Consider the following 27,902-nt stretch of genomic DNA (forward strand, 5'->3'; position numbering starts at 1 on the left):
GTTCTATTCAAGTCAACAACACTGCAAAAATGCAAACTCTTACTAAGCATTTTTGTCTATTTTCTAATGCAAATATCTTCATACACTTAAAATAAGACAAAACTAACTTATAAACAACATATACAAAGTTGCTTTAGCTCAATCATTCTTTAATTTTTATAAAAAGCTCTTTTTACTTATAACACAGGAGGATCTTTTTGTTTTCTTGTTTTAAGTTAGCTCACGTCTTACTGATGTCCCAGGTTTAAATTAGAGTGTGCCCTCTAGTGGTAGTATCAGCCACTTCAGGCGGTATTTTATCCAGTCTGTGAAGGCTTTGACCTTTCGACCTCTGCTGCAGGTGACGGAGACGATGAGGAGGAAGGACGAGAGGAGCGGCTCCCGTCCTGCTACGATTACGTCATGCACTTCCTCACAGTCTTCTGGAAGGTTCTGTTCGCCTGCGTCCCGCCCACAGAGTACTGGAACGGCTGGGCCTGCTTCATCGTGTCCATCAGCGCCATCGGCTTCCTCACCGCCATCATCGGCGACCTGGCGTCGCACTTCGGCTGCACGGTGGGGCTGCAGGACACCGTGACCGCCGTGGTGTTCGTGGCTCTGGGAACCTCCATCCCAGGTGGGACTCATGTTTCTGTACAACGTTACAAACGTGCAGCGCGTTACTGTTAGCTACGGTACAATTTATTTGTGTTTAGCAGTTTAGCTTCTGTCAATTTTGAATGTATTTAGTGGTGCAGTATTGGCCTCTGCTGATTGTTTTGTGATTAGCATTTTTTCCAGGGGCTCAGCTGGAAGAAACTTCTGCCGGCTTCAGTGCAAACATGTATTTTCCACGACAACAATGGAAAATCCAAATATTTCAAATATTCTGAAAATATTTCCTCCCAAAAAAAACACAGGATCATAAAAATATCTATGATTTCATGGTTGTAAATCTGTGTGACTTGACACCTAAATTACTAATTTGTTATAAATATTGGAAGACATAAATTTTTCTTGACGACCATCGTGAAAAATGGCCGCCATTTTGAATTTTTAGCAAAGCAGACCCCTGTGATCCTGAGTGGCTGTTCGGTTCTGCTGCCCACAGGTGAAATATGTTCTGCTCCTCTCCTTGCAGACACTTTCGCCAGCAAAGTGGCCGCCATCCAGGACCAGCACGCCGACGCGTCAGTGGGGAACGTCACCGGCAGCAACGCCGTCAATGTCTTCCTGGGGATCGGCGTGGCGTGGTCGGTGGCCGCCATCTACTGGGCCATCAAGGGGAAGCAGTTCAAGGTGGACCCGGGTTCGCTGGCCTTCTCCGTCACACTCTTCACCATCTTTGCGTTCGTCTGCATGGCGGTGCTGCTGTTCCGGCGCCGGCCCTCCATCGGCGGCGAGCTGGGCGGCCCCAGGTCGTCGCGCCTGCTCACCACCATGCTCTTCATTGGCCTCTGGCTGCTCTACATCTTCTTCTCTAGCCTGGAGGCCTACTGCCACATCAAGGGCTTCTAGTCTCCTTAGGGCGCAGAGGCCGGTCCAACGCAACGCGACCACAGACACGTGTTCATATGTAAACAGATCATTGGAGGAAAAACTGAGCAGGTTTTAAAATGAGCTGGGCTGTGATGTCACACCCGGGCGGGTTCACTAAAACATATTCCCTCCTGTCTGCAGCAACTTTCATGTTTTACGCCGAGGAGGTGGAGAAAAAGAGTCAAATGTTTACAAACCGCTAAAATCACACATGTTTACCGCAGCAGGTCCTCCATGTGTGCTGTAAATAGACCGGACGCTGAAAACGTTTCAGAGGAGGAAAAATAGTCCCAAAATGTGATTAATTAGCAGGAAGTGAGTTTAGACGTGTCTCTTTAGCGCCTAGTCTCTGTGGGAGGACGGTTTTGCATGCACAAAACGCAACCAAGCTGTTGCACAGGAAATACCCAGATCCCCACCTGAGCCGTCTGCTCAGTTAGCATGCATGCTAATGGACTCGCCCACTGCTGCAGCAGTAGAACGACAGTATTAGTTTACAGAAAATCTGTCATTTCGAAACTCATTCCAGCCATCAACACGTCCACGTTGATGCTCGCATGGCACAGATGCCTTAAGGAAAAAAACTCACAGAAATGTGGTTTTCAGGCTTCTAGCTGTACAAACCGCCGCAGCTGTCTCTAACAGTGTTAAACTTTAGTTCTGTGCAATATTTAAAGCTGGTTCTGCTATAAAATAACACTGGATCCAGTAGAAATAGACGTTTGGAGAACAAGTAGCAGGAAGCACCAGATGAAATGTTATTATTGTTGTTCAGATTTTTAACTCAGAAACTCCTGAAACTAACAGCTGCTAAACAAACTGCGAGGAACAAAACCCTGAACCGCACAAAAATAAATTAAAAAACCTCCTCAAATTAAAATGAAACTGGCATTTCAGGGTTTTTATCTTCCAGGTGGAGGAAGATGCTGGGAAACAACGGGAGTCATAATGAGGTCAGGATTGTTTCAGCAGCAGCTTGAATCAATGAGAGATCAGTAAAAATCCTTTTTTATTTTGTAGCTCTTACATTCTGCAGACGTCAGCCTAAAGTTGCTCAACACGTCAACGCTGTTATGACATCGTGGCAGATTTGAGTCGTTTACCCAAAGTAACACTTTGTAAACTTTCTAAAAGTGATTTTGTATCTTTTCCTTGCAGGTGAAGCCAAGGTAGATTTTTTTTAGATTTCCAGGCGACGTTCAGATTAACATAAGCATGAAGAGCCGTCATCCGACATGTTAGTGGATTAGATTTTAATTTGTTTTCCACGTACCTGAGCCAATCCAACGGTTTAAAATATTCAAACATCGCAACATTTAAACAGCCTGCTGCCCCATATGGAAGGCTGAAACTGCCAAAATCAGGAAGAAATGTAAATAATTCACACATAGAAAATATGTCAAAATATTTGATTTTACTGTGGGACTGGATTTAAATTTTGAATCAAGTTAATTACAGGATCTGTAACTAATTAAGCATATTTTAATCTGACAAATTAAGCAACATTTTGCTAAATTATTGAATAAATTGACATAAATGACCAAAATACTTCCCAATGCCTTGAAAATGAAAAAAATTTTTAAAAAATCTTAAAGAAAAATTTGATTAACTGAGTTAAAATGATTACAGTATCAAACTCAATGTAATTAATTAATTAATCAAAAATAACACCTTAATCTCACGGCTCTAATATAAATAGACTCATTCTATAAATTAGAATATTATTTTTTATTCAGCTCTATTTTATATTTCTCTATTTTTATATCTGTATATTTATTTTATATTTATCACTTTTTTTTATACTTTTTCTGTTTTAATGTAAAACATTTTGTCTCCCACTGTTTTCAAAATTTGCTGTAGAAATAAAGTTGATTGACTATGAAACAAATTATATGGATTAATTAAACATAGATTGATGATGGAAAAGTCTTTATTTATGGTATGATGATTTTCCACTTACAGCTAATGAAAACATGACATTTAAAATTAGAGTTTTACACAGGATCAATAAAAAAAAACATGCTTGATACAGAAATGTGGGCTTAGTGAAAAGTAAATAAGTAGTTCAAAAGGTTGCTTTAATCTGACAGAATGTATATTAGAATATCTATCTGAACATTGCCACTTCCAGTTTATTTACATAATACTTAATATTTTAATACCAGGATTTATGGTTGAGTGGAAAAAAATCCCCCTATTTTACCTTTTTAACAATCAAATTGTGTGTTTTAAAAGTTTCTGTTTCTGTCATGAGATCAGTGGAGGCTCTTAAAAATAGTAAAAAAATAGTATTTCTTTTGTCTAAGAGAGGAAAAACAGAAAAAATGTAAACAAGACACTTCAGGATTGAATTCGCATTGCATAGATATCGATATATTTATCGATCCAATTATAAGTTTTTGCTATGTTTTCTCGATTTTGGCCGGTTCAGTCTTCCATCGCCGTCTTTCTGTTGATGTAGAACTATTTTGATGAAATGATTTATTTATTTTCTTAAAGATGAGCTGCGCTGCGGAGTGAACAGAGTGCGGCCGTTTTGTGCAATACGCTCCATGTTGTCTGCTCACGCCTCCTGCCGCAGTGTTTACCGTCTCTGTACATTTCTACACCCAGTCCCTGTGAGGGAGGCTCTGTAAGTGTAAGTAGCATGTTTACATGACGGAAGCGACAGTCTGGCTGCAGGAGAACTGAACAGAACCGGTTTGGACCGGTTCGAATGAACTGTTTGGAACGAGTCAGGACCGGCTGGAACCTGCTGGAACCAGTAGAAACTGGCTGGAACCTGCTGGAACCAGTCGAAACCAGTTATAGTTGGTCAAAACCAGTCAGAACTGGTCAGAACTGGTTGGAACCAGCTGGAGCTTGTTGGAACTGGTCAGAACCGGTTGGAACTGGTCAGAACCGGTTGGAACCGGCGCTCCAGACACAGGCCAGCAGCCAGAACCAGAACTGCTCTGTGTTTCCGTGAACTTCTGTACTAACTGTCGGCCCGTTGGGTCTTTGCTGTTCCTTAGATAGATGTGGTCACCGCCGCCTCGCCCCTCCCCCACTGTGTTCTGTGTTTCCGTGTTCCTCCGGACATGCATGATGAATCCGTGTGTTTGTGTGTTAGCAGCATGGTCTACCCTGATGGAGACGTTTTATTTTTTTATTTTTCTAAGTCAGTCTCCTACATTTGCACAGAAACGATGTTTCCTCCGTTCGGCTCATCCCCCGGTTTGTTTCCTGTGAAATCTCCGTGTCCGTGTTCGTGTCCCCCCTCCCCCACCCATTGCTCCTGCCCAAAGCGTCTCTGTGTGATCTCGTTTTATGTGATAATTAAAAAAGGATTTGTCTCTGCCTGAACCTCTGTAGGGAAACTGTACGACGGCGAATTAAGGCCGTTATTGATAGAGAAAAAAGTACATTTAAAAAAATTCAGCAACTTCAGGAAAAGCTCAGAAATGTTGAGATTAACCTGAGAAATATTTGCAGAAAAAACTTGACAATTTCTGAGTTTAAACATTTGAACACATTTGAGTTTTAGAAATAAGTTTTGCATTTATTTGGTAGTAAGAAAAATCTTGGAAATTTTAAGATTGAAAAAAAGTAGTTTGAAAAGTCAGTCTTTAAGAACAAAAAGTCTTATCTGCAAAATTTGGTAAAAAATTTTTTGAGAGATGAATCTAAACATTTCTTTAAAAAAGCGTGGAAATTTCTGAGTTTGAAAAGTCACAAGTTTGCTAGAAAAAAGTCTGAAATTTTCAGAATAATCTCAATAATAATTTAAACTTTTCAAACTTGTATTTTCTAGAAAAAATCTGAGATCAATCTGAAAATTTCCAATTTTTTGGGTGAAAATTCACTCCTTTTTTTCTATTTGCAATGGCCCTAATACGTTGTCTTAAAACTGACTGAGATATTATATGATGTGATAGACATATACATTAAGTCAATGTTCTAATAAATTAACTGAAGTTTTTTGTATGAAACGCAACAGAAAAAAATTCATGAAAAAAATCTTGTTTTTGAAAACTTGGCATGAGATGTAACGTGTTACTGAAAGAAAATGAAGGTCTTTAATCAAGTGAACTTGACCTTAGTTAAATATAGTTTATTTATTTTCAACGTGTGACGAGTCTGAGTCGTTATTTAAGCATTAAATAATAATATGATGTACAGATTCTCACGTAATTCCCAATAAACATATAAATAAATAAATGGCTCGATGAAGTGATTGATGTACAAAATATTGCATCCAGAACTTTCCCAACTTATTTGGTTATACTGTAACCTAAGTTAATATTGATCATTTTAAACAGTATTTATGTAATTTATCCATTTCAAGTCTATTTTTATTCTTAGTTTCCTTTTTTATTGTTTTTTCCTATTTTATTAGTTTTTTCATATGATGTATTTATTTGAGGACTTTTTTTCACTCGTTGCATTTATTTTTTATATATTCTGAATTTTTTAAAACTTTTTTTAAACACACTGTCATATTTTTCAATCATACATTAAACTGTTTCTTCCAAGCCATTTATTTATTTCTATGTTTGTTGCTAATTAGGTCAGTTTCTGAAAAAGTATTTGGTATTTTTCAGATTTCTTTTACTATCACCAGACTTGGCCAGAACTTCAAACTAACTTTGATATTAAAATTGTTTCATTAAAGTCAGAAATTGTGGTTTAATAAATTATAAAGAACATCCATAAAACTAGGTATTAATTGCACTTAAACAGAATTTTTATCAAATATTTTAAGCTTATTTAAATCAACAATTTGTTACAATTGATTTTAAAAAGTACTTAGAAGTAAAATAATCTGACACTAATAATAGTCAACTGAACTATTACTTTTTTGTTTGTTTTAATCTCTTTTAAGGAAATATTGTCTTAGAACAGTCGACTAGTCTTGTGATGAAGTTACTTGTAAATTAGTGTTGCATTATTTTTAAGGATACTAAGATATTTGCACTAGAAACTAGAGAAAAATACTTGGAGAGATGTTGTGTTTTCACTGTGTAGTTCTCAAGAGCAGCAACTTTTAAATCCATACCTGCTCTGGAATTTGAGGTCAAAGTTCAGGTTTTACATTTGAGCTTTTGTGATGCTAATCAGCTGCTCCCAGATGCAAAAACAATACCTTGTTTCCACAGTTACTCATCTCCAAATGTAAGAGCTGCGCATCACCCAGAAACAGAGAGAATAATTGTCCAAACAGATGAAAAAATTAATGAAAACAAATTAGAACTAACAAAGCTTCTCTATGGTGTTGCTGTATAGAACAATAGTCTGTGTGAAAGTTTTTTGTACTACTTTTCTTTTATCGGACATGTTTAGCTCGCTTTAACAGTTATCTTTAAATCTGGAAGATTTATCTTAAAGTATTAATGTGATTTGAACCGTGTTTAAATTGTGTGTATAGGTAATTTCACTCTGTCCAAGATTCACGTTCATATCTTAGTCCAGTAGGGGGCGGTAAAAGCACCAGCTGGTATGCTAACCGCCAACATTCCAAGACAAGAAGAAGAAGAACCTGCTAGCCGTTGGAGGTGAAGTCGTTGCGGAAAGACATGCGGGAGTTAGATTAACGTGCGTGTTAGTGGCGGTTAAACAAATTTATTCTGTAATTTTTTTTATTCCTGCCACTTCGATACGACCACAGGCTTCCGATAGAGACTGCCGGAGTCGGGTTTTCTCGAAGCGGAGTTACCAAAATCAACAGAGGAAGGTAAGGCCGGCTAACGCGTGCTGCCGCCCGCCATTGTTTATGACTCGGGCCTGGACTATTTCCTGGATTTAACCGTTTATTAATAGTCTTGGAACTCACGTATTTAAACACTTCTGTATTGGTCAGTTGTGTTTATCATTTAAAGTTGTTTAAACAGACCTGATTCCATTAGGCGTAAAATACGGAGATAATAGGCAGGGAAATAGGTAGCACAAATTTACAATTTACATTCCGCACCTCACTTTCTGTTGTATCAGTATTTGAGTATATAAATCTATTTAGAATGGTGTAAGAGATTGTTTTTTCGAAACTGTGGAGATCTTTATAAGGTCTAGTTTAGTAATATTAATATTAAAAAATACACAAATGCCGTTTGAGGGCCACCAGTCTAATAAGTCTGGTCGTAGTTACGAACCCTTTCGCTCAGTCCGTGTCTTTCTTTAGCATAAACTACTTTTTAAAAACATATATATATAAATATATGTCTATATTTTTGGGCTTAAAAGGGGCAGGTTTAATGGGTTTTAATGCAGCCATCATGGCGTCAGACCACCCGCAGCGGCGCCAGGCTCGGAGGGCTTTCAGACTCTCGGGTTTCGCTTTCTGTCACTGCATGAAGAATCCGCACAACACAAACGGTCGCAAGGTAAATAGTTTGCGGTTGGTTAACGGAATCCCGCAAGCGTTTTAGCTGCAGGCTAAGTACCGTTACCATGGAGACGGTCTGTTTACCTCCCGCGCGCTTCTCGGCGGGAGAAAAACGCAGCGACCCAAAAAAAGGGAAAAAGCTGAATAATGTGGTCAAAACCAAATAACTGGGATATTCTCAGTTGAAAAGTCATAATTTTGTGAGGAATATTTGTTTTTTTTCTTTTACAGTTTTCATAATTATTGGGATAAACTAAATATTGTAAAGATAGTAAGATATTCTCTGAAATTATAAAGTAAAAAATTGCAACAAAAAGTCATCTAATGTTGAGGTGTCAAATGTATAAAATGCACATAATGTCAGCTCACATTCTTGTTTAAAATGGTTAATAAATGCCTTTAATTGTGGAAAATTATAATGTTTTATTTATTTGCATAATTGTACAGTGTGTTAACAGTTAATGTCACCCACAGAATATTCTTCGACATATGTAATATTTCTTTGCAGAAATGTACTTTGTGGCCAATGTTTTATTTTTTTTAATCTACAATGTTCCCAATACTCTGTAAATGCATCACATTTTTGAACCTTTATTTTTAAAGGCATGAGTTTCTTTTTTTTATTATTTTAAACTCCATTAAACATTCAGAAGGATGCATCCCATTTCTTTCTTTACATAATGTATTTAAACTTGAGTTCATTAGAATATGCTAAGTAAATTAAATTTAAATGATTAGGTACCCCCTCCAATGGCTAGAATATAAATGTTAATGCATGAAAGAAATGAACATAGAATATGAGACTGTAATAAAGAATCTTTCATCATATTCTCATTTTGTACCATTTAAATGTTGTTTAGTCAAAAGAACAGTAGACATATTATATCATTTACTTAAAAAAGTACCAGAACCGTCTTGTTTTTCCAGTTGGACCCAGCTGTGTTTCTGTGCGTCATTGTGTTTTCATGGTTACTTTGTCCCAGCAGCTAAGGAGCGATGTCGTACTACTCGTCGTCCCGGAGCTCGTCCCGGGCCACCGACTGTAAAGTTTACGTCGGTGACCTTGGTAACGGCGCCGCCAAAGGGGAGCTGGAGCGGGCCTTCAGTTACTACGGGCCCCTGAGGACCGTGTGGGTGGCCAGGAACCCACCCGGCTTCGCCTTCGTGGAGTTTGAGGATCCCCGAGATGCAGAGGACGCGGTGAAAGGCATGGACGGGAAGTAGGTCTCATCCTCTATTAAATGGGTTTTAGATTAGGATTTCTGCTCCCTGAACTCACGGCGGCCCTTCATTCCCAGGATCCTTTGTGGCTCCCGTGTTCGCGTGGAGATGTCCACCGGCCTGTCCAGGAAGGGCCGCGGCCGCCCCAGCCGCCGCCAGTTTGACCCCAACGACCGCTGCTACCAATGCGGGGACCGGGGCCACTACGCCTATGACTGCTACCGCTACAGCAAGAGAGGCCGGCGCAGCAGCAGGTTGGGGCGGGGCCATGCTAGCCGCTTAGTGCCTGTCAGCTAGTTAGAGCAACGCTGACCTGGCCATCTTTCTGTTCCAGGTCCCGGTCCAGATCCCGGTCCCGCTCACGGTCCAGGTCCCGCGGACGGCGCTACCGCTCTCACTCCCGCAGTCGTAGCCGCAGCTACAGCCGGTAGGTCAGCGTGGAAACGGGCACAGCACCAGGAATGCTAACCAGAACAAAATCTGCATAATCTGGTTCAGTTAGCAGTTAAATAATCCGACACAGTCGGCAAGTCTGACCGACCGTCAGGAGTTTAACTAGCTAATGAACCTCTGCTGTTCAGGCGATCAAATATCAATAATCACAAAATCAACATCAAACCTGGAAACAACTTTTAATTTCTAAAAGGTAAAAACAAACGACAAAATAAATTTCCTTGTTTGTTCGTGGAACGAGGCGATATTCATAACAAACAACAAATAGGGTTAAATATTTCATAAATAACTGGCTCCTGGAGTGAAATTAAATTATTGAAAAAGAGAAATTAGTTCTAGTAAAACCGTCTGGAATTAGCCCGGTCCCGTTCTGTTGCTCACCGTTTCTTCTGTGTGTTTACAGGAGCCGCCGCAGATCGCCGTCATACTCCAGACGCAGAAGCAGGTGAGACCGCAGCGGCCCGACCGCAGACCCACCGTGACCCGCTGTGACCCGGCCGGTCAGTCGGTTCTGTCTGGTCTAATGAAAACATTCTCTGCTTCTGCATCATCAGGTCTGGCTCTCCGGCCCGGTCCAAGTCCAGGACTCCAGTGAGAAGGTATGCAGTGATCAGGACTGGGGTCAACAGGTCAGGCTCCTGTCTGACCTCTGACCCCACCCCGGTCCATCAGAACATTGTTGCTGTTCATTTCCGGTTCTCCTCACACTGATTGAAACTGTTTTGAGTTTTTACTATAAATCATTTTAATTGCTCCTCATATTGTTTGTTTTTTTCATTCTGTTTCCTTCTGAACTGGTTTCCAGTAAAAACACTTCAGCTTGTTTTAAGGTGACGTGGTTTAGTTAATATGCTGGGAATGTGACATTACTCAGCTCTGTCTTTTTTTCTTTCTCGTGTTTACAGTAATGCCTTCATGCTAATAAAATCTGTTTCTTCCTTGTGGAAGATGACCGACTTCCTTCCAAACTGGTTCCAGTTCTCGCATAAAGCTCATATAAACGGTTGGTTCGAGCTGAAGCTCTGATCCTCTGTGGCACATGTCTCAAGTTTTTACTGGACCCACGAGACTCTGGAGCTCACAGTTGTTTTTAAATATTATTTTATCAGTCAAATCAGTTTTATTTGTTACAAAAAAGTGAGAATAATATGTTTATTATCAACTGCAGTGACAGCTATTTCTTAAAATTTTGACGGTTTGTTAATCAGTAGTTTTATTTTTCTGCCACTACCGGCCCTTTAAGACTTTGTTGATCTCAATGTGATCCAAAGTGAAAAAGTTTCTCTGCTCATGGACTGAGCGAGGCGTTTCCAGTGGCTTTGAGTTGGAAACCTGTACTGGTTTTCCTCCAGCACTGAACTGGTTTGGTGCAGTAAAACTGATCCGGTCCTGGGAATGTTCCCTGGATGCGGAGCATCAGGATGAGTCCGGCGTGATAAATGTGATTTCTTCATGTTTAGTTTTTGTTATTGTCTCCCAGCCGCTCCAGGTCCCGCTCTCGGTCCGGCTCTGCCCCCAGGGGGCGCTCTGCATCTCGCTCCCGCTCTCGATCGCCGTCGGCCAACCACAAGCGGGCCAGGTAAATCCTCAGTGTGTGTGAGTGAGGCAGCACAGGGCAGTGGGAGGGGTGATATGTGTGTAGAGGGCAGGTGTTCAGGTCAGAGTCAGCCATCTTAGCCAGGGCGCCAACGGCCAGACGGAGGATCCGAAGACTCCACCACTTCCTCGCCGCTGGTTCAGGGAATGTTCAGCGGAAGGAAGACCTGAGCTCTTGTGCTCTCTGTTCCGGATCGGCTCTGATCGGGAACAGAGAGCACAGGAAGACGACAAGCTGCCACGACGCTGGCTCTGCTGGAGCCGCTCTTAGCTAACACAGCCAGCCAGACATTAGCAGAAGCTAGCAGACAGAAGGTACTTAGCTGAGTTTGGCTAGCCGAGGGCAGCTTTGCTAGGTGAGATCAGCTAAATGAGCACCAGTGGTGTGAGTTGGGGTGAACATCTTTGCAGAACGTTTTGTTTATTTTTCATATTTTCTTTAAAGCGTGTGGTGGGAGCTGAGCACTGCACAGACACCGCCGCTGATCCCAGGCCCAGGGTCTGCCAGCTGGCGGTGTGCACAGCCTGCGGGAGGGTGACTTAAGCGCTGACCTGAGATCAGCCTCCGCCGGCGTCTGACGTTAGACAGCGAGACAGAGGTCGACCTACCGACCGACCCCTCGCCCCTAGAGCCAGCCGGCCAGCCTTCAGAGCCGGGCTTTAAAAACCCGTTCCCCACCTACCAGAACCCCCCTACCTACCAGAGTTCTTCGCCTCGGTCTTAGCTTCTGAGCGTGAGACACAGAGCTGACGAGAGATCAGACTTCAAGAGCGTCTCCGAGTTGTAGTCGTCCGTCCTTCAGTCCTTTGATCCTTCGCTTCTCTGTACTTGTTGTTTCTGCCGCTGTCTCCAAAGGTAACCAACCCCCCACCCCCTGACTAAGCTCATGTTGATGGTGACAGAACATATTGAGCCGCTAAAAAGCGAGCATGTGTGGCTGGATGTGGGAGTGAGTGTGTGGACGTGTGAATGTGTGTCAGGCTGACAGGCAGGAAGGAGGGCGTTAGCCGCCCGCCGCCACAGCTTCTCATTCTGACATGAAATCTGTTAGCGCAGCTTAAAGGCGCAGCGCAGTCGACCCAACTGCCCAGATCAATGCGTCGATGTTCTGAAAATGTCGTACAAAAAAATCTATTTCACAGTGAAGCTGCAGCAACTTTTATCAAATGTTTTTTACATATTTATTTAAACGCACACCATGTTGTGACAGTTCAATATGACAAAGCTGGTCTGTGAAAACATCAGTCTCCTCCCTGCACTAACAGTGCTGCCTGAAGAAATGCACCAAAAACAAAAAATCTGACCCAGGAGGAGGGGCTTAGCGCTGTCAGTCAACTCATGTACTCGCTGCTAAATGTGCTCATGGCAAAGAAAACAGCAGTGCAGCAAAGAGCAAGTGAGTGATGGAGCGCCAAACACAGGATGATTGGCAGCGCTAAGACCCGCCTCCTGGCTTTGGCTGGTTGCCTCTAGTTAGTATTGGGAGGAGGCAAAGGAGATTTTTTTTCTCTTTTTATTCCAGATTATGAAGGTTGTCCTTCAGAATAAAGGCTTGTTGAGACCAAAACACCAAACTGAAAACTTTTACAGTCTAGGTTTTGGTGGAAAGAGAAAAACAATAAATCATTCAAAAGAAAATTATCAAGCTCATTTTAATTTGTAATGCAATTATTTGATGAATTGACTATTGTGAGAGACTTACTTGTTAATTGTAAATCACATAGAAAGCCTGAAGCGGCGGTGAAACGGTGTGATCCGGCCTGGACAGTTGGCTCGGCCGCGCCGGCCCTTTAAACTGACTTTAGTTCAGGTGGTTTTTGCAGTGCAGAGAAGCTGTAGGTGTGTCTCCCCGTCTGCTGCTGCCACAGGCTGACCCTGGTCCGTTTGTGTTTCAGTCGCTCCCGCTCAGCGAGTCCGGCCCGGAGCCCCACGCCTGCAGATGACTGAGCGACCAAGACTCAGCCAGCAGCAGCTGTTTTCCTTTGGTTCTGGTATCGGTCCGTGTCGTCTCTCTCTTTATTTCCAGATCTATTTTTGTTTAGTTTTTTTTACCGCTGGGACTGCCATCTCCACAGCTCCACATGCCCCAGGTTGTATAAATAGGAGCAGTTTTAACTGTTGCTGCTGTGTAAGCGATCCGTATTTTGAAAAGCGTAGCAAAGACGGGATGCGACACCTCGTTTGACTTTTAGCTGTAAAACTCAGAAATGGCAGGAATGGGCTGAGCAGATGAAATGAGTTGAAGTATTAAAACATCCTGAGTTTTTCTGTTGCTCTCCTCTTCACAGGAACACTTGTTGCTCTGCATGCCTTTAGATTCAAAGTCATGTTGTTTTCCTGCTTTCCCTTCATGAAGCTACATGAATAATGTGAGTTTGATACATTGCTCTGACCCGATTTTAAAACACAAGCGAGGCTCATGTTGGGGCAGCTGTTTGCTTTTCTTTCTGTTGTGTGGAAGTTTTATTTTGGAATAAATCTCTTCAACACATCCTGCTGCCGCTCTGCTGCGTTTCTGTTGATATTCTGTCAGATTCAGACTTTAACGTTGTGCTAATTCAATATTTTAAACTCTTCTCAAACTGTTGTTCTTTACCGAAATGCAGGGTAAATAAAAATGAGAACCAGAGGCCATGTTCAGGGTTTTAACTGTGACAATACATGTAGTGATTATTAAAATAAACTAATTCAGTAACTGAGCATTTTTAAGAAGAAATTTGCTAAAAGACAGCCATAATTAAATAAGTTCTGTACCAGGACAAAATTGCAAATTTCTGCCCAAAAATACTCAAATTTTGAGATTAAAATTTTTTTACAAAAAAATTTGGAAAATTGAGTTTCAAAACTTTGAAATGTTTTATTAAGGACTATTACTGGATAGTCTTCACACAGTAACACAGCGGATGACACAACTTTTTATTTGTGTGTAACCAGATGACATTGATTTCTACACACATTTTATGTTGAATTAATTGACTAAGTTTCTCCAGTTTCATGCAGGACAGATAGAAGTCATGATGTGTGATTCAGAAAATGTGATCACTGTTGGAGATAAGAGGAAAAGCATAGTTGTGGTTATGGACGCAGACAGGAATTTAAGCAGCCTGGAATCGTTGCCAAAACAGGATTTTCAGTCAATCAGGACAGAAAAATCATTAGATGGTTGTTTACAGTAAATTGTATTATGATGTTTGTATTGTTCTTGGTAAAGACAAAAGTTGAAGGTATTGGTAATTTTATATATCATGTTTTGCAACAAGGCAATACAAAGTGATAAAAATCAAATCAATCAAGCAGCTGCAAGCGATCCAAAATATACCAGACTGCAAGTCACTGTTTCTCTGTCTGTATTTAAACTGAATGCATCTTAAAGTAGCTTATTAGTTGCATTTATTTGAGTGACATTGGGGGTTAAAAAATATATTTCTAGAGGTTTTACTACATCACACTTTTTACTCTTACTGTACATTTTTGGACACTCTTTGAAGCAGAAGCCCAGATCCTGCTCTTGAGGTATGTATGCATTATTAGAAGGTTTCATATTTTGGAAAAGTGAATCTTATTTTATGGTCTAATTTTTCATTTCAGTTTTTAAAATCTGCATAAACAAGGGAGTGACTTCACTTTTCACTTGCTCTCAGCGTACAAACATTAAATTTAAACAGTAAAATTTCTTCCATGAGACTTAACGTGAATAAGGAAAGAAAGTTTTAAAGTGACAAATGCTTCAATGACATTCAAGTTTTGGGGCAGACCAACTGAAAGCTATGCCACCTCTTCTATTGGTTCAAATTAAAATCGACAGCCGCTTGAGCCTATCACGTATCGTTGCGTCACTATAATGGGCGTGGCGACGCATGCCTCGTTTTTCATGAATTTTCCGTCCATTTCAGTCGAACATTCTTTTAACCAGGACAACATGGCTACTGCAGCGAGCCGTTACTACAGCGAAGACGGCAGGGCAACAAAACGACAGAAAACCGACGGAATGGCCACAGTGAGTCCGCTGAGACGCTGCTTTTTGCTTCCAGAATTTTCGGACCAAACTCTGTTGGAGGGTTTTTTTTTCCCGGTGCACTTTTAATTCACTCGTGTTCGCGTTTGAAAGCGGTCACGACGCGGTTTCAGGTCGGCGGAGCGCCGCGACGGGAAACCGTTGATTCTCTGAAAGCCCCGCTTTAAAAGTGGCTAGCTTAGCTTCGCGTTTTCAAAATGGTGGGTTATAAAATACAGCACAGCTCCGCATGTTTGTTCCGATGCGGGTTTGTGCGGTTCGCTTTGAGCGGGACCCAGGGAGGGCGGTTTCCCTACCGGGCCTCCCCAGAGCCCGGCTTTGTTCCAGAACCGGGGGACGTTAGCTTGGTTCTGTTCGGCTAATTGGGCCCGAAGCTGTTTAAAGGAGCAGTTTCCCCAACTGTGACTCAGATTGAACTGCAAATAGAGATGCTGTCTGGATAAATGCTGCATGCAGATCAACTGAAGCGGCAGCAGTTGGTTCCCGTTCCTCCTGGGCCACTGAAACTGAACCTGAACCTCGGTTCCGCTAGAGTGGACCCTGGGTCTGCAACCAGCTAGAGCAAGGGGCTCTTACAAACGTCTTTCCCCCTAAAAAATAAATACCTTTTGCCCAACTTTTTAGTAATTTAATAGAAAAACAAATAGTTCTAAAGAGAAATTAAATGTAAGTCACTATTTAAGGTCCTTCACTTGCTAATGGCTGTAGGCAGGAACGATCCCCTGTAGCAGTCTGTGTTGCAGCGGTTATGTTGTAAAGCAGTTTCATAAAGAGAATAATAGATTTTATTTGTAAGAGATCTCAAATATCATCGAAGGTCTAGGAAACAAAACAAGCAATTACAATGGACAAAAATAATTAGAAAGTTTGAATAAATAGGAGATTAAAAGAAATATCTTGTAAAGTGAAACAAAAAATGAATGTCTTAAGATTCTCAGGATTGTCCACAACGTTGCGCTCCGTTATCCTTCCTTAGGCAACAAGTTGGACCAGTAAACCAAACCGGTTCTGTAAGCTGCTGTTTTTTCTACCCGCAGGGATATGAAGACCCACACAAGACCCTTCCTTCGGTGGTGGTTCACGTCCGGGGGCTGATGGATGGGGTCACAGAGGCCGACCTTGTGGAGGCGCTGCAGGAGTTCGGAGCCATAAGGTACAGAAGATTAAATCAAGGCAGTCTGGACTGTTTCTGCTGCATGTGACGTGTTACGTTTCACCTCCTAACATAACATGGTGACCATATCTAGAACAGAAAAGCTGGAAAACCACGTCCAGGTTGTAACTCAGCAGCTTGTTAGGCGCCGTATTTCCTGCCTTTTAATCACTTTAATGTTGACAGATCCTGCAGGCAGACAAGTGGCCTTTGTGTGGTTTGTTTGACCTCACAGCGCATGGTTGACTGAGTAGGTGTGTCTCTGCTGCAGCTCGTCAGTCAGGATGCATGCTGGGGGAATGTCAAACATTTGTCCCTGGTTGGACATCACCAGGATCTAAGGCTACTTCCACAGATCCATATCAGACTTATTATTTTCACATCATTGTTGTGAAACGGTGGCTCTTTTTGCCATGGTTATCTGATTGGAACTGGTTCATGCAGTAAGTTGCACCTGGCAGGTGTTGCTGTAACATCTCAAAGATCCTTTAAAACACGATTTATGACGTCAAACGAGCTTCACCAGGTAAATGCTGGCCTGGAGACGCCGTTGTCCCTGCAGCTGATCGGCTGATGCAGCCAGTCCTGATTAAATGAAAGTCATTGTTTAAGGTCCTGATTGGAGTTTAATCGCGTCTTCAATCAGTCGTCAACTGGAGTACACAGACTTTTAAAAAAAATAGATTGTTTTCTGAAATGGCAGTAATAAAGCCAAAAGTTGTACAAATATTGAACATTTTACTTTCAACCGTTTGGCTGTAAATCTGGTTGACAAATTTAGCTTCACTCGGTTCAGATTCATGAAATAAATTTAATTATTTGCCATTTTAGGCACTGAATAGTTGATAAAATGTGCTTGAGTGGTTAAATGAAAAATCTGCAGAATGTGCTGATTCATTGATTTCTAAAGTAATTGTTAGCTTTTGCTATATTATGCAAAACTATATGATGCTAAATCTTAAAACTCCAATATCTGAAAATCCAACATTTAGGTTTTACTGATGGGGAAACTATTTCCTGTTGATTTTAAATCATGTTTTGTATCATAACAACTGAATATTCAGCGAACACAAGAATGCTACTGTTTTATTACATTAAGGTGATTAATTTGTATCTTTTTAATGTAGTTTTAATATTGTACAGAAGGTGCAGCTGTAAAATCTGCAGAATTTGCCTATTTTTATCCGATTAATTGAGTCATCGTCAGAATTAATGATTAGTTGCAGCCCTTTAAAGTTGTTTCACTTTTTGTTTTGGTCTTTCAGTGGAAATGATGACAAAACCAAACTGGTTGATTCATTTAAACAGTTTAGGGAGTTAAATCTCCAAGGTTGTAACGAATGAAGAGATCAGAGCAGGAAACGGCGTGTTTATCTTCCAGCTATGTGGTCGTGATGCCAAACAAGCGGCAGGCCCTGGTGGAGTACGAGGACATGAACGGCTCGTCGACCGCCGTCACGTACGCCGCCGACAACCAGGTCTACATCGCCGGACACCCGGCCTTCATCAACTACTCCACCAGCAAGAAGATCTCCAGGCCGGGAGACTCGGACGACTCCCGGAGCGTCAACAACGTTCTGCTCTTCACCATCATGAACCCCATCTACCCCATCACCACGGTAACGGACACGTTGTTGGCCTAAATGGCATAAAAAAACAAACAGGAGAAGCTAAAAGAGCTGCAATAAAAACCAGCTGGCGTCGCCTTGGAAACGGTTTATTACCGAATTTATTCAGACTAAAATTCAGGTTCAAATTTCTAATTTATCACTGAGTCGATGCAATCTGCTGGGTTTCCTTGGATATAAAAACTTGAAGTGATTCAGTGATGAGGTGAAGCGATCAGAACGAATGAGGCGACGTTTTGTGAAAGGAGTGTTTAATCTGAAAGGCTCATTTGAGTTTTTGTTTCTTAAAACGTGACGGAGCCGAAGTGGTTATGATGGAAAAACCTGTCTAGATCAAATATCAGGAAGCCAGCATTCCTCCAACAATCAGATTAGCTGATTAGCTGATTCCTTTTTGCTGTTGCGTCAGAGTTTCAGAGATGGCCCATTTTTACGCTGTGCGTTTGCTCTCCCTTGCAGGACGTCCTCTACACCATCTGCAACAACTGTGGACCCGTCCAGAGGATCGTCATCTTCCGGAAGAACGGCGTCCAGGCCATGGTGGAATATCCTTTCTGTTTAAAGCCTGTGGAAATTACGAAGTTATCTTTCACGATAACCGAAAGAGCAGCCAGAGCCAGTTCAGTCAGTAAAAATGTCAGTCAGTCAGGCAGAGACTGTTATGAGATGGAGGATGAAGTGAAGAGTCAGGAAAGCTGAAGCGCCGTCGCCTCCTTAACTGTCGCCACGTTCGACTCGGTGCAGAGCGCGCAGCGGGCCAAGGCGTCGCTCAACGGCGCCGACATCTACTCCGGCTGCTGCACCCTGAAGATCGAATACGCAAAGGTACGATGGGACTCATGACATCTGAGTAAAGCTTGGATTCGGCTGCGATTCTATTAAATGTACCAAAGTCCAATATAAACCTCAGTGTCGGTCAACACTGACCTGCTGCACCAAAACCTCATTTCATTTTACTTCCTTTTTTTTTTCCTGTTTGGAATTCTGGGTTTTTATTTTTTTTCTTCTAACTTTAAAAAAAATTCTTTTGCATTTCTTTAAATAATTTTTTTTTTCCTGGAGGTTTAGTTCAGACCATAAATCGGAGCTTAAATGATTTTCAGACACTCTGGCCAATCAAAGCAAGAGTTAATCAGAGAATCTGTTCCCAAACGTTTCCATGTCACTGCGCCTCCATGACATTAACCTTTGACCCCTCAGAGAAACAATACTGGGAAAATGTGCAAAGAAACATCAACTCTTAGGATGTTTTCTATTAAATAATGATTACATTGGTTGGGCATAATGCTGACCTCTGACCTTCTGGTCAGGATATGATCACAATCCCGTCTTTTGATGATGAGAAAACATGTAATTTTTCTTTCATGAATCACATCAGGTTTCATTTGATCAGTTCTTGTGATGTTTTGCATTTTATCTGGTTTTTTCTGCTACAGCAGCTTGAGAATCAAAGCAGCTGCATGAATCTGACTGGCAGCCAGTCAGAAGTTACATTTGCATCAATTATTTCAACTTTTTTTTTCAATCAAATAAAATGTAACAAAACAAAAAGGATGTAAAAATTTTTAAATAAATGTATGCTTTTTCAGAGTTAAACAGCCACAACAGAAGAAAAAAACAACAAAAAGTAAACAAATAGTCTCGTCTTGTTGATTTCAACAAGACAAACGGTGTCGGCTTACTGGAGAACAACAGACATTTCTGGAGACGTTGCATCAAACATTCACCATAAAACACAGAATGTCAGTAAAAGATTAAAGCAATAAATTATGACTACAATAATAATAAAGAAGGAAAAAATAACAATCCAGGTCCAGATGAGTACATTATTTTGTTTGTATCTATTGAAAGGATCCCACATCCAGGAACTTAAGATGGTTGTCAGACAAAGGGTATCAAATTCTCCAAGATGGATACGGGACACCATTCCTGAAAACAAGGAGGGTTAGAGGATGTCTGTTCCCGCAGAATAACCTGTTCTGCAACCACTAAACCAAACATTACATCCTGCTGCAGAGACGAGGGAAGAGTAAGAGAATCTAGAGCCACACAAAATGAGCCAATGTTTATCCAGAGCTGGAAGTTTGCCATAAGCGTTACTATAAAATGTAAATGTCCTGCGCCAGAAGTCCAGAAGTTTAGGTCAGGAGCAAAGCAGATGATTTACATTTGTCATGATGAGGCACCAAGTTTGGCTTTTGAAAAGACGACGGATAACTGAATTGAATAAGTTTCTATCTAGAATGAATGGATCAGGTTTTGATTCTCAACAGACTCTGATCCCTCAGCTCATCTGAAATCTCACCTGGCGTCTCAGAAGCCCAGGCCTCTTATGATGATGAGATTAACGAACTGAGAAATTGGCTTTCTAGAGGTAGGGAGCTTTTTATGAGCTGCTGCACCAGTAAGGTTTCAAAGGGGGGAAATGCTGCCTGACAAAATTACAAACAAACCTGAAAAAGTGGCGAAGGAAGCAAAGTGATTATTGATCAATCCTGAACAACTAAAATGTATTTGTTTTAAATTTTCTCTTCCTCCTCCATATTGAAAAGCTGTTTCAGCGTTAAAGTGACGTTCTGTGTCGCTCCGTTTCCCCAGCCGACCCGCCTCAACGTGTTCAAGAACGACCAGGACACCTGGGACTACACCAACCCCAACCTGGGCGGCCCAGGTAAAACCTGCAGAGGGCGCCGGAGCGCTGCTGACCTCCGGTCAGTCGGCTCACTTTGGCTCCTGATCAGTGATGATTCAGGGTCTCCTGTGGGGCGGGGCGGTCTGGGTGGACGCTTACTGGGAGCTGACTGGGAGCTGGGATGTGCAGGAACACACTGGCAGCAGAAAGATGACACCCTGCAGCTACACTATTAGACTGGAAGGGCTTTTCTGCTCCGTTTCTGCTGGTTAGGATTCTTCATGCTTCTGGTATGTTATTGTTCCAGCTTGGCAACACGCCAACGTTTACACCTGATTGACGGTGCGGTTACCTGATGCTGTCAGGCAGCTGAGATTCAGCTTTTTTCAGCAGCAGGAACGCTCCAGTCCGTTCAGAAAACACATCACTGTGTCGGGATCGGAGTGACCTTTGACCTTTTTCATTCTGAAGCTCAGAGCAATAGAAATGTTTACCCAGCATGATGACCAGATTCAGCTTTTCTGGTCAATATTCCTCATGTTTTCCAACTTTATGCGATTAAAGATTTAATTTTACAATGAGAATTGATGGAAATAATCACCAGTTTAAGATTTACCTTCTTTGATTTTTGTATAACGTCGTTGGAGAAGTATTCCTTCTGAGTCAAGGTTTTATCATATTTAGCAAATATTTACTCTATTTCTGAAATTTAACAGCAACAAAACTCAGTTTTTATGATCAGAAGTTGATTTCTGAAACAAATAATTGTGTTGTGACTGTCGGAGCTCTGTCGGGGTTCTGATTGTTTAGATTTTTGTCCTGCGACCCGCCAGGTGGGATTTGGGCTGAACGTTTGGACCAGATCTTTATCGCTCTTTAGCTCGATGTAAACGAGTCAGACCAGCAAGTTTTTATTTCTCAAACCTCATGCAGAGAAATGAGTGTTTCTAATAGAGATCTGAAAATGTAACCATTTTGTTAAAGGGAGCAGAAATGACGGGCTGAATGCAGAACCGTTACTGGTTCAGTGGATGTTTGCTGCTGTTGAAAGAAGCTGCTAAGCAGGTGAGAACAGACAGGCCTTTGTTCGCCAGGCGTTTACTGACACGCCTCGCTGGCCGCTGTCGTTTGATCCAGGAGTGTTTCTGCTGCCAGCCGTGTTCCTGCTGCTGCACATCAGCTGAGCGGCAGGCGGCGCCACATTTTTTCTGTTTTACTGCGGCTGCTGTGGACGGTTATTTGTTCTCACAGTTCTAAACACACAGAAGCACCAACAGAACAACTCAGACATCTACAACAGTCACCAGTAAAGTTGATCATTATGTGGTTTCCTGTTTGGTTGAAGGGCTGGAAATCATTTCATGACATGAGATTTTATCTGAGAGGTGCACCGATACATCGGCCCCAATTTCCTCAATTATCGGTCGATACTTTACTGTGAAACCGATCTTAATAATGAACCACCAGGTCAGAGGATTTCTGTCTCAACAACTACAGCAGCAGGGCGACAGATTTTCACACAAGTTATAACCATAATATTGCTGCTTTAAAGAGATATGGGATAATAAAGCAAGAGCACATTAACAATAAACTTTAAATTGTAAAGAACATTTAACACTGGGCTTTTTAAATATCCAAAATATATAAACACATAAAATGAAAGTGCAAACAAAGCACCAAACTGAAGACTTTTATCATTCAACACACTTTAGAGACAATAACTCAAGAAAATGAAGATTATTTTATTGTGTGATTAATTGATTTATTAGTTATTGGGACATTTAGCAACAATTCAAGCTAATATTGGTACTGGCCAAAATCGGCAGGTCAGACTTTTTAAAGATCGGTCCAAACTGCAATCGGTGCACACCTACATCAGTCAGTATTGATTATTATGGATTTGTTTTGTTTGTTGTTTATATTTTTAAGTTCTTCCAAATTGGTGATTTTCTATCCAGTTTCCTCTGGAGATTTTAATCCCATCTTTGGAAACTTGGGTCGTAGAAAATGCTCCATATTTGTTTCAACTCAAGTGAAAATATGGTTAAAAGTTAATGTTCTGTTGCAAGATGGGAATTTGTTTTAGAGTCGTATAATTACTGGTTGTGTTTTGCAAGGAAGATATCGCATCAATCAAACATCATCTTCTTGGGGTTTTAATGACTGATTCATACAAACGCCTGGAGTCGAGTTTTTGTGACATAAAGACTGATTCTGGTCTTTTCCGCTGTCGCGTGACCGCAAATTTCTGGAGGTCACCTCTTGTTTTTAAAAAACAAAGAAATGGAAACGGAGGCTGTTTGTGTCTTAAAAAGCCAGACCCGGCTTGAGGATCTTTAAAAAGCGAGAGCAGAGGCATGGACCAGCATCAGTACCTGTAGTCTGATCTGCAGAGAACACGCATCGTCAAAGCACAGCCGCGCTCACACAGAGGGACAGAGGAGACACCCACCCACCCAACACGACGAAGTAGGACTCATTGAGCCACGGAGACGCGTTTGGGGCTCTGAGCTACACTCGGTCCCCCCCCTCCTGCCACATCTACAGCGCCTCACTGAACGGAGAGTCAAGACGACCCACAGACGATGCATACTGATACAGAACCCACCCACCTCCAACCAACACCACTCACACCGGAGCCACTGACCACCGCCCATTCTCTGCTCCTTCTCTTCTTTTTCTGCTCATTCCTTGTTTAGTTTTTTTTTTTTTTTAATGCCTTCCATGTAATGCAGGTTTGGCAATTTGCGGCTAAGAGGAGCCACAGCCCTCCCCCACTCTGAACTGTGCTCTGTGGCGGACGCTAAAGCAGGATTATTCCTCTAGAGACGGAGTCCCGGCTCAGCCGTCAGTGAGCGCTGCTGCCTTTGGTAAAACCAGCAGATGATGATGAAGAGGAGCAGGAGGAAGAGGAGGGTTTGGATGAAATGAAGTGAATGGAGAGTGAGGGATCTGCTGCAGCTAATGCCCCCCCCCCTCTCCGTGTTGGTAAACATGCAGTAAGTAATGCGAGACCCCCACCACCACCACCACCCTTCCAAAGCGCAACAACACACGATTCACATCCTGGGCTTTTTGTCAAAGGAGCCAAAAGTATTCATACTGACTGAGTTAGCACAGCTGGGTTCAGGTTTCCTCATTTCCCCCCTGACATTTACACGGACTGTTGTCTCTTGTGTGAACATGTAACGGTGAATAACATGGCTTCCACTGTGACTCTGATTGTCGCACCTGTACAGATGGTGATGCAGATGGCAATGGGAGCGGTGCAGGTGTGTGTGAGCGTACAACCCTCTTTACTTTGACTGAGCCATTTGTAACCCAGAGTGACTGTGTTTGGTTGCCCCCGTTCACCCGTTGGGCTCCTGCTCAGACCTGGCACCAACATCCACCCTGATCAAAGCTCGCTTCATCTAATCGCTACGTTTAACGTTCGGAAAATGTTCCACTGTCTCAAATCATCTGAGGAAGACATTGTGATTAAAATGTACATTAGAAATGTTTTCTGTGAACTGGCAGGATAATTCAGCGCTACATACCTGCTCTGTTTTATCCAAACATCCACTGAAGGTTTGTTTTACATTATGAAAACATAAACGTCTGAATTTTGCCACTGTTAAAATCATCAAAACACATCAGAATTTCAGATATTTCAAACAAACGGGTTGTGAGACATGTCCAGTTTTTACTCCATTTTTATTTTTAAGCAGTTAATTCACTCATCAGGCTGTCCTTCAGTTTAGCTTAACTAGCTGAGAGGCTAAAACCTTTCATCCCTTGGAGGAAACCCTCTGGTGAATATAAAACCAAGCAGCTCTGTGCCTGCTGGAGTCGGTAAAGCCTGGCGGGCTGCCAGGCTGATGATGCTGTGGCAGAAACCCTGGTTTGTTTGGTTTCTGATGAGGCTGCGTTAAACGCTGCAGGTTTCAGTCGTACTCCCAGGTCATGCTGCTGCCAGGTCTGAATGCGGCGTCCAATCATCTGCATCCACCTCATCCTTCAGCGTTTCTGCTTAACTCCACTCAAGTTGTCTTAATGGGCCCAGTCTGTTTGGTTCTGGACGGACAGAACCTGAAGTCAGACATGCTGCTCTTCCTGCAGTTTGTTGCATTTCACGCCTCTCCCCTCAACCCTGATCACCGAGGCAGTCTGACTGGCGTCCTGGTTAGATGGCGAGCCTTGAGCAGCATGTCTGCTAACCCGGAGCTCCGTTTAGCCTGGCGCTCCGTTTAGCCTGGCGCTCCGTTTAGCCTGGCGCTCCGTTTAGCCTGGCGCTCCGCCGGGCGGCCCACCGGGCGCTCGGCCCGTCGGCTCAGTGTTTGCTGGTCGTCCTGCCGTCACATTAACTGGAGTCCTGTTTGTGTGTCTCTTCCTCCTCCTGACTTCCTGTCTTCAGAAGACGTGAACGCCAACCCCAACAAGCGCCAGAGGCAGCCGGCTCTGCTGGGGGACCATCCTCCAGAGTATGGTGAGTCTGCTGACCTCTGACCCCTCATCAGACAGCCAATATCTCCTAGTTATTGAACAGCATCAGGTGAAATCCATAAGGGCAGCTCTATGATCTGTGCTTTGTGCTCATTTATTTTACTTTAAATTTAACTTCCTGCAGTTTGTTTTTACATTAACTAGAAAAGTTGACTTGTTTTTATCAGTCAGTTGTTTTTGTCAAACTTGTTGTATTCCAGTAATCTGAGCTGCTGCAGTTTCACCAGGTTAATTTGCTTCAGTACATTTTTAAGTGAATAGACGTTTGAAGTGGGATCTTCATGCTGGATGGACTGACGGTTTGCTGCGTCGTGTTTTCCTGCCGTCCTGTAGGAGGCGGTTACCATGGCTACGAGGAGAGCTATGGGTCCCCTCCCTACGAGGGCCGCCGGATGGGCCCCCCGATGAGGGGCCGCGGCAGCCGGAGCTACGGGCCGGGTTACGGGCCTCCGCCGCCGCCGCCCGGCGAATACGGCGCCCACGCCGACTCGCCTGTCGTCATGGCGTACGGGCTCGACACGGCCAAGATGAACGCAGACCGGGTCTTCAACATCTTCTGTCTCTATGGAAACGTGGAGCGGGTGGGTGAAGCAGCGCCGCGCTGCGGTTCTGACCCGGTCCGGTCACTGTCTGACCCGGTTCTGTCGTCCTGCCAGGTGAAGTTCATGAAGAGTAAACCCGGAGCCGCCATGGTGGAGATGGGCGACTGCTACGCCGTGGACCGCGCCATCACTCACCTCAACAACAACTTCCTGTTTGGCCAGAAGCTCAACGTGTGGTGAGTTCAGTCCGCCCTCTGGCCCCGCCCCCGCGGCGCTGAGGGGGCGTGGCCTGACCACGTGGCTCCGCCCCCGCAGCGTCTCCAAGCAGCAGGCCATCGTTCCCGGCCAGTGCTACGAGCTGGAGGACGGCACCAGCAGCTTCAAGGACTTCCACGGCTCCCGGAACAACCGCTTCTCCTCGCCGGAGCAGGCGGCCAAGAACCGCATCCAGCACCCGAGCAACGTGCTGCACTTCTTCAACGCGCAGCCCGACGTCACGCCAGAGATCTTCGCTCAGGTCCGCCGACGCCGCCGCTGGCGGGACGCCGTCTGAAACCACACAAACCTTCATGTTTCACCCTGATGTTTTACAGATCTGTGAAGAACTCGGAGTTAAGAGTCCAGTTAACGTCAAAATGTTCACCGGAAAAAGTAAGAACTTTAAAAGAAATTTTTTTAAGTGTAGAAATTAAATTCAAAGTTTAAAATAATTTTTTCTGAACACGAATTTCATCAATGCAGTTCTCATGTTTTTATTGGTACCAACATTGAAAAAATTGTAGATCTGATCAATATTCCCAATCAATGTCAGCAGATCTATTCAGTCTAGTTCTATGTGTGAACGTCATGATTCATTTGTTTTAAACTAAAACATTTCACTTTCTGAACCGATTTAAAGGTTTGCTGCTGTTTAGTTTGGTTATTTCTATTGGCAGTTCTAACTTCACTGATTGAATAAATGAAAGTTGTTTTATCAGATTAACATCTAATTGACTAAATCTGTGTTTTAAAAAAATTGTTTTATGTCAATTTAGTTGATACTAAATCTCAGATATCTGTATCAGATGTGAGAAAAGTGTAAAGTTTCACATTTTCCCATCAGGTGGGATCAATAATTCACTAACAGAAAAACTGAGTAAATTTCTGCCAGGAGCCTCTGATATGTTCTGGACGACTTCTAAACTTCTGAGTTTAAAACTTCAAAAATTTGTCAGCAGGAAAAAAAATAACAAAAAAATCTAGAACATTTTTTAGATTTGATGTTTATGACCACCTGAACCTTTTTTCCTGTCTTTAAGTGGCTTTTTTGGTGTTAACCCTCAGATATCGGTACCAGAACCATTCATTCCTGTTCTGGAACTGACCCTGCTGTTTGTCGCCAACAGGTGGCGCTGCTCCCAGCGACCGCAGCGCCTCCGGCCTGCTGGAGTGGGAGTCCATCAACGACGCCATGGAGGCGCTGGCGCTGATGAACCACTACCAGATGAAAAACCCAGGTGTGGGGGGCAGGCGAGCAAAGGGTCATCAAAGGGTTTGTCTCGATCACTCATCTACTATCTCCTCTCTCACTGCTCACTGTTGGTCCTACTCGGCTGAGGGCTGGGCAGGAGGCCCCACTAATGCTTTTCAAAGATGGACAGCTGTGTAATTGTCTGTTTGCATCCAGTTAAACGTGTATAAAGTGTAAACGTTGAGTTTTTGAAAATTGGCTCTCAGCCGGTTTGGACTAACTCTGAGCTTCATCCACATCCTGCCGCCCGACCGGACCGGACCCGGCCCGGTGCCGCTGCTGCGTCTCAACCCGTCCCTTTCTGTTGCAGGCGGACCGTACCCCTACACATTAAAGCTGTGCTTCTCCACCGTCTCGCACGCCAACTGAGACGGAACCGGCCCTTCTGGGACCAGAGGACGGAACTGGACCCGGCTGGACTCCATCAACCAGGACAACTTCATCAGTCTGGAGTTTAAACGGACTGCCGAGCTTTTAAATCCACCATCTGCAGCGCAGACGAGCAGCATAGTGTCGGTTTGTTTCCATCTGGTTGTCACTTTGACTTTTTGTATTCCAAGATGGCCGCCTGAGGCAGGAGCCACTTCAACGCTCCAAGGGCTTAATGGCTGAAGACGGCAGCGGCTTTCTGAACTTTTTATTATTCAATCGTGTTTTTTGTTGTTGTTTTAATTGTTGACGGTTTAGTTCTGTGAGTTCAGACCTGATATGCAGCTGGAGGAAAAAATGTTTTTGTTCTAAGAAAATAAAGGAAAACGCTCAAGTGGCCAGCGGCCATGTTTCTGCT

The 27,902-nt window shown here is 42.9% G+C and overlaps 3 protein-coding genes across 11 annotated transcripts in view; all 3 read left to right on the forward strand.

Annotated features, from left to right (window-relative positions):
- The window catches only part of slc8a2b (solute carrier family 8 member 2b), a 76,900-nt gene extending 71,271 nt beyond the window's left edge, over positions 1–5,629 (forward strand). The window contains exons 16-17 of the mRNA XM_055028316.1: positions 341–616; positions 1,121–5,629. Of these exons, the coding sequence (XP_054884291.1) occupies positions 341–616; positions 1,121–1,497 (653 nt within the window). The 3' untranslated portion in view covers positions 1,498–5,629. The remainder of the gene's footprint in view (positions 1–340; positions 617–1,120) is intronic.
- Positions 5,630–7,014: 1,385 nt separating this feature from the next.
- Positions 7,015–13,642, forward strand: srsf7a (serine and arginine rich splicing factor 7a). Of its 4 annotated transcripts, XR_008605881.1 has the most exons (9): positions 7,015–7,231; positions 8,866–9,099; positions 9,178–9,354; positions 9,435–9,527; positions 9,957–9,998; positions 10,108–10,152; positions 11,034–11,132; positions 11,595–12,005; positions 13,046–13,642. XR_008605881.1 is itself a non-coding variant. In XM_055028703.1 (8 exons), exons 2-8 carry the CDS (start codon positions 8,876–8,878, stop codon positions 11,686–11,688), a joined length of 774 nt encoding a protein of 257 aa, XP_054884678.1. In that variant the 5' UTR covers positions 7,015–7,231; positions 8,863–8,875; the 3' UTR covers positions 11,689–13,642. The 4 variants fall into 4 exon arrangements, 3 of the variants coding, with proteins under 3 accessions (XP_054884678.1, XP_054884677.1, XP_054884679.1); XM_055028703.1 differs by having other exon boundaries at positions 8,863–9,099; positions 11,595–13,642; XM_055028702.1 differs by having other exon boundaries at positions 11,595–13,642.
- A 1,371-nt stretch (positions 13,643–15,013) lies between these two features.
- LOC129359072 (heterogeneous nuclear ribonucleoprotein L-like) lies at positions 15,014–27,881 on the forward strand. 6 transcript variants are annotated; one of them, XM_055028447.1, is made up of 14 exons: positions 15,014–15,147; positions 16,203–16,318; positions 17,700–17,937; positions 18,406–18,491; positions 18,675–18,771; positions 20,545–20,617; positions 23,818–23,850; positions 24,975–25,046; positions 25,397–25,644; positions 25,720–25,841; positions 25,921–26,122; positions 26,199–26,256; positions 26,991–27,136; positions 27,426–27,881. In XM_055028447.1, the coding sequence occupies exons 1-14, from the start codon at positions 15,022–15,024 to the stop codon at positions 27,447–27,449; spliced, it is 1,641 nt and encodes a 546-aa protein (XP_054884422.1). In that variant the 5' UTR covers positions 15,014–15,021; the 3' UTR covers positions 27,450–27,881. The 6 variants fall into 6 exon arrangements, with proteins under 6 accessions (XP_054884422.1, XP_054884423.1, XP_054884424.1 ...); XM_055028448.1 differs by having other exon boundaries at positions 26,991–27,101; XM_055028449.1 differs by having other exon boundaries at positions 24,978–25,046.
- Positions 27,882–27,902: the final 21 nt, after the last annotated feature.

This window comes from Poeciliopsis prolifica, unplaced genomic scaffold (genome assembly GCF_027474105.1).
Source record: "Poeciliopsis prolifica strain line A6 unplaced genomic scaffold, Auburn_PproV2 SCAFFOLD004, whole genome shotgun sequence".
NCBI classification, from domain to species: domain Eukaryota; kingdom Metazoa; phylum Chordata; class Actinopteri; order Cyprinodontiformes; family Poeciliidae; genus Poeciliopsis; species Poeciliopsis prolifica.

Excerpts from the sequence above, each read along its gene's own strand:
- srsf7a (XM_055028703.1), top strand. The coding sequence starts at position 8,876 with ATGTCGTACTACTCGTCGTCCCGGAGCTCGTCCCGGGCCACCGACTGT. Across the intron at positions 9,355-9,434 it reads AGAGGCCGGCGCAGCAGCAG|GTCCCGGTCCAGATCCCGGT; the intron begins GTTGGGGCGGGG and ends TTTCTGTTCCAG. Across the intron at positions 9,999-10,107 it reads TACTCCAGACGCAGAAGCAG|GTCTGGCTCTCCGGCCCGGT; the intron begins GTGAGACCGCAG and ends CTGCATCATCAG.
- LOC129359072 (XM_055028447.1), top strand. The coding sequence starts at position 15,022 with ATGAATTTTCCGTCCATTTCAGTCGAACATTCTTTTAACCAGGACAAC. Across the intron at positions 16,319-17,699 it reads CAGGAGTTCGGAGCCATAAG|CTATGTGGTCGTGATGCCAA; the intron begins GTACAGAAGATT and ends TTTATCTTCCAG. Across the intron at positions 20,618-23,817 it reads CCCCAACCTGGGCGGCCCAG|ATGGTGATGCAGATGGCAAT; the intron begins GTAAAACCTGCA and ends GCACCTGTACAG.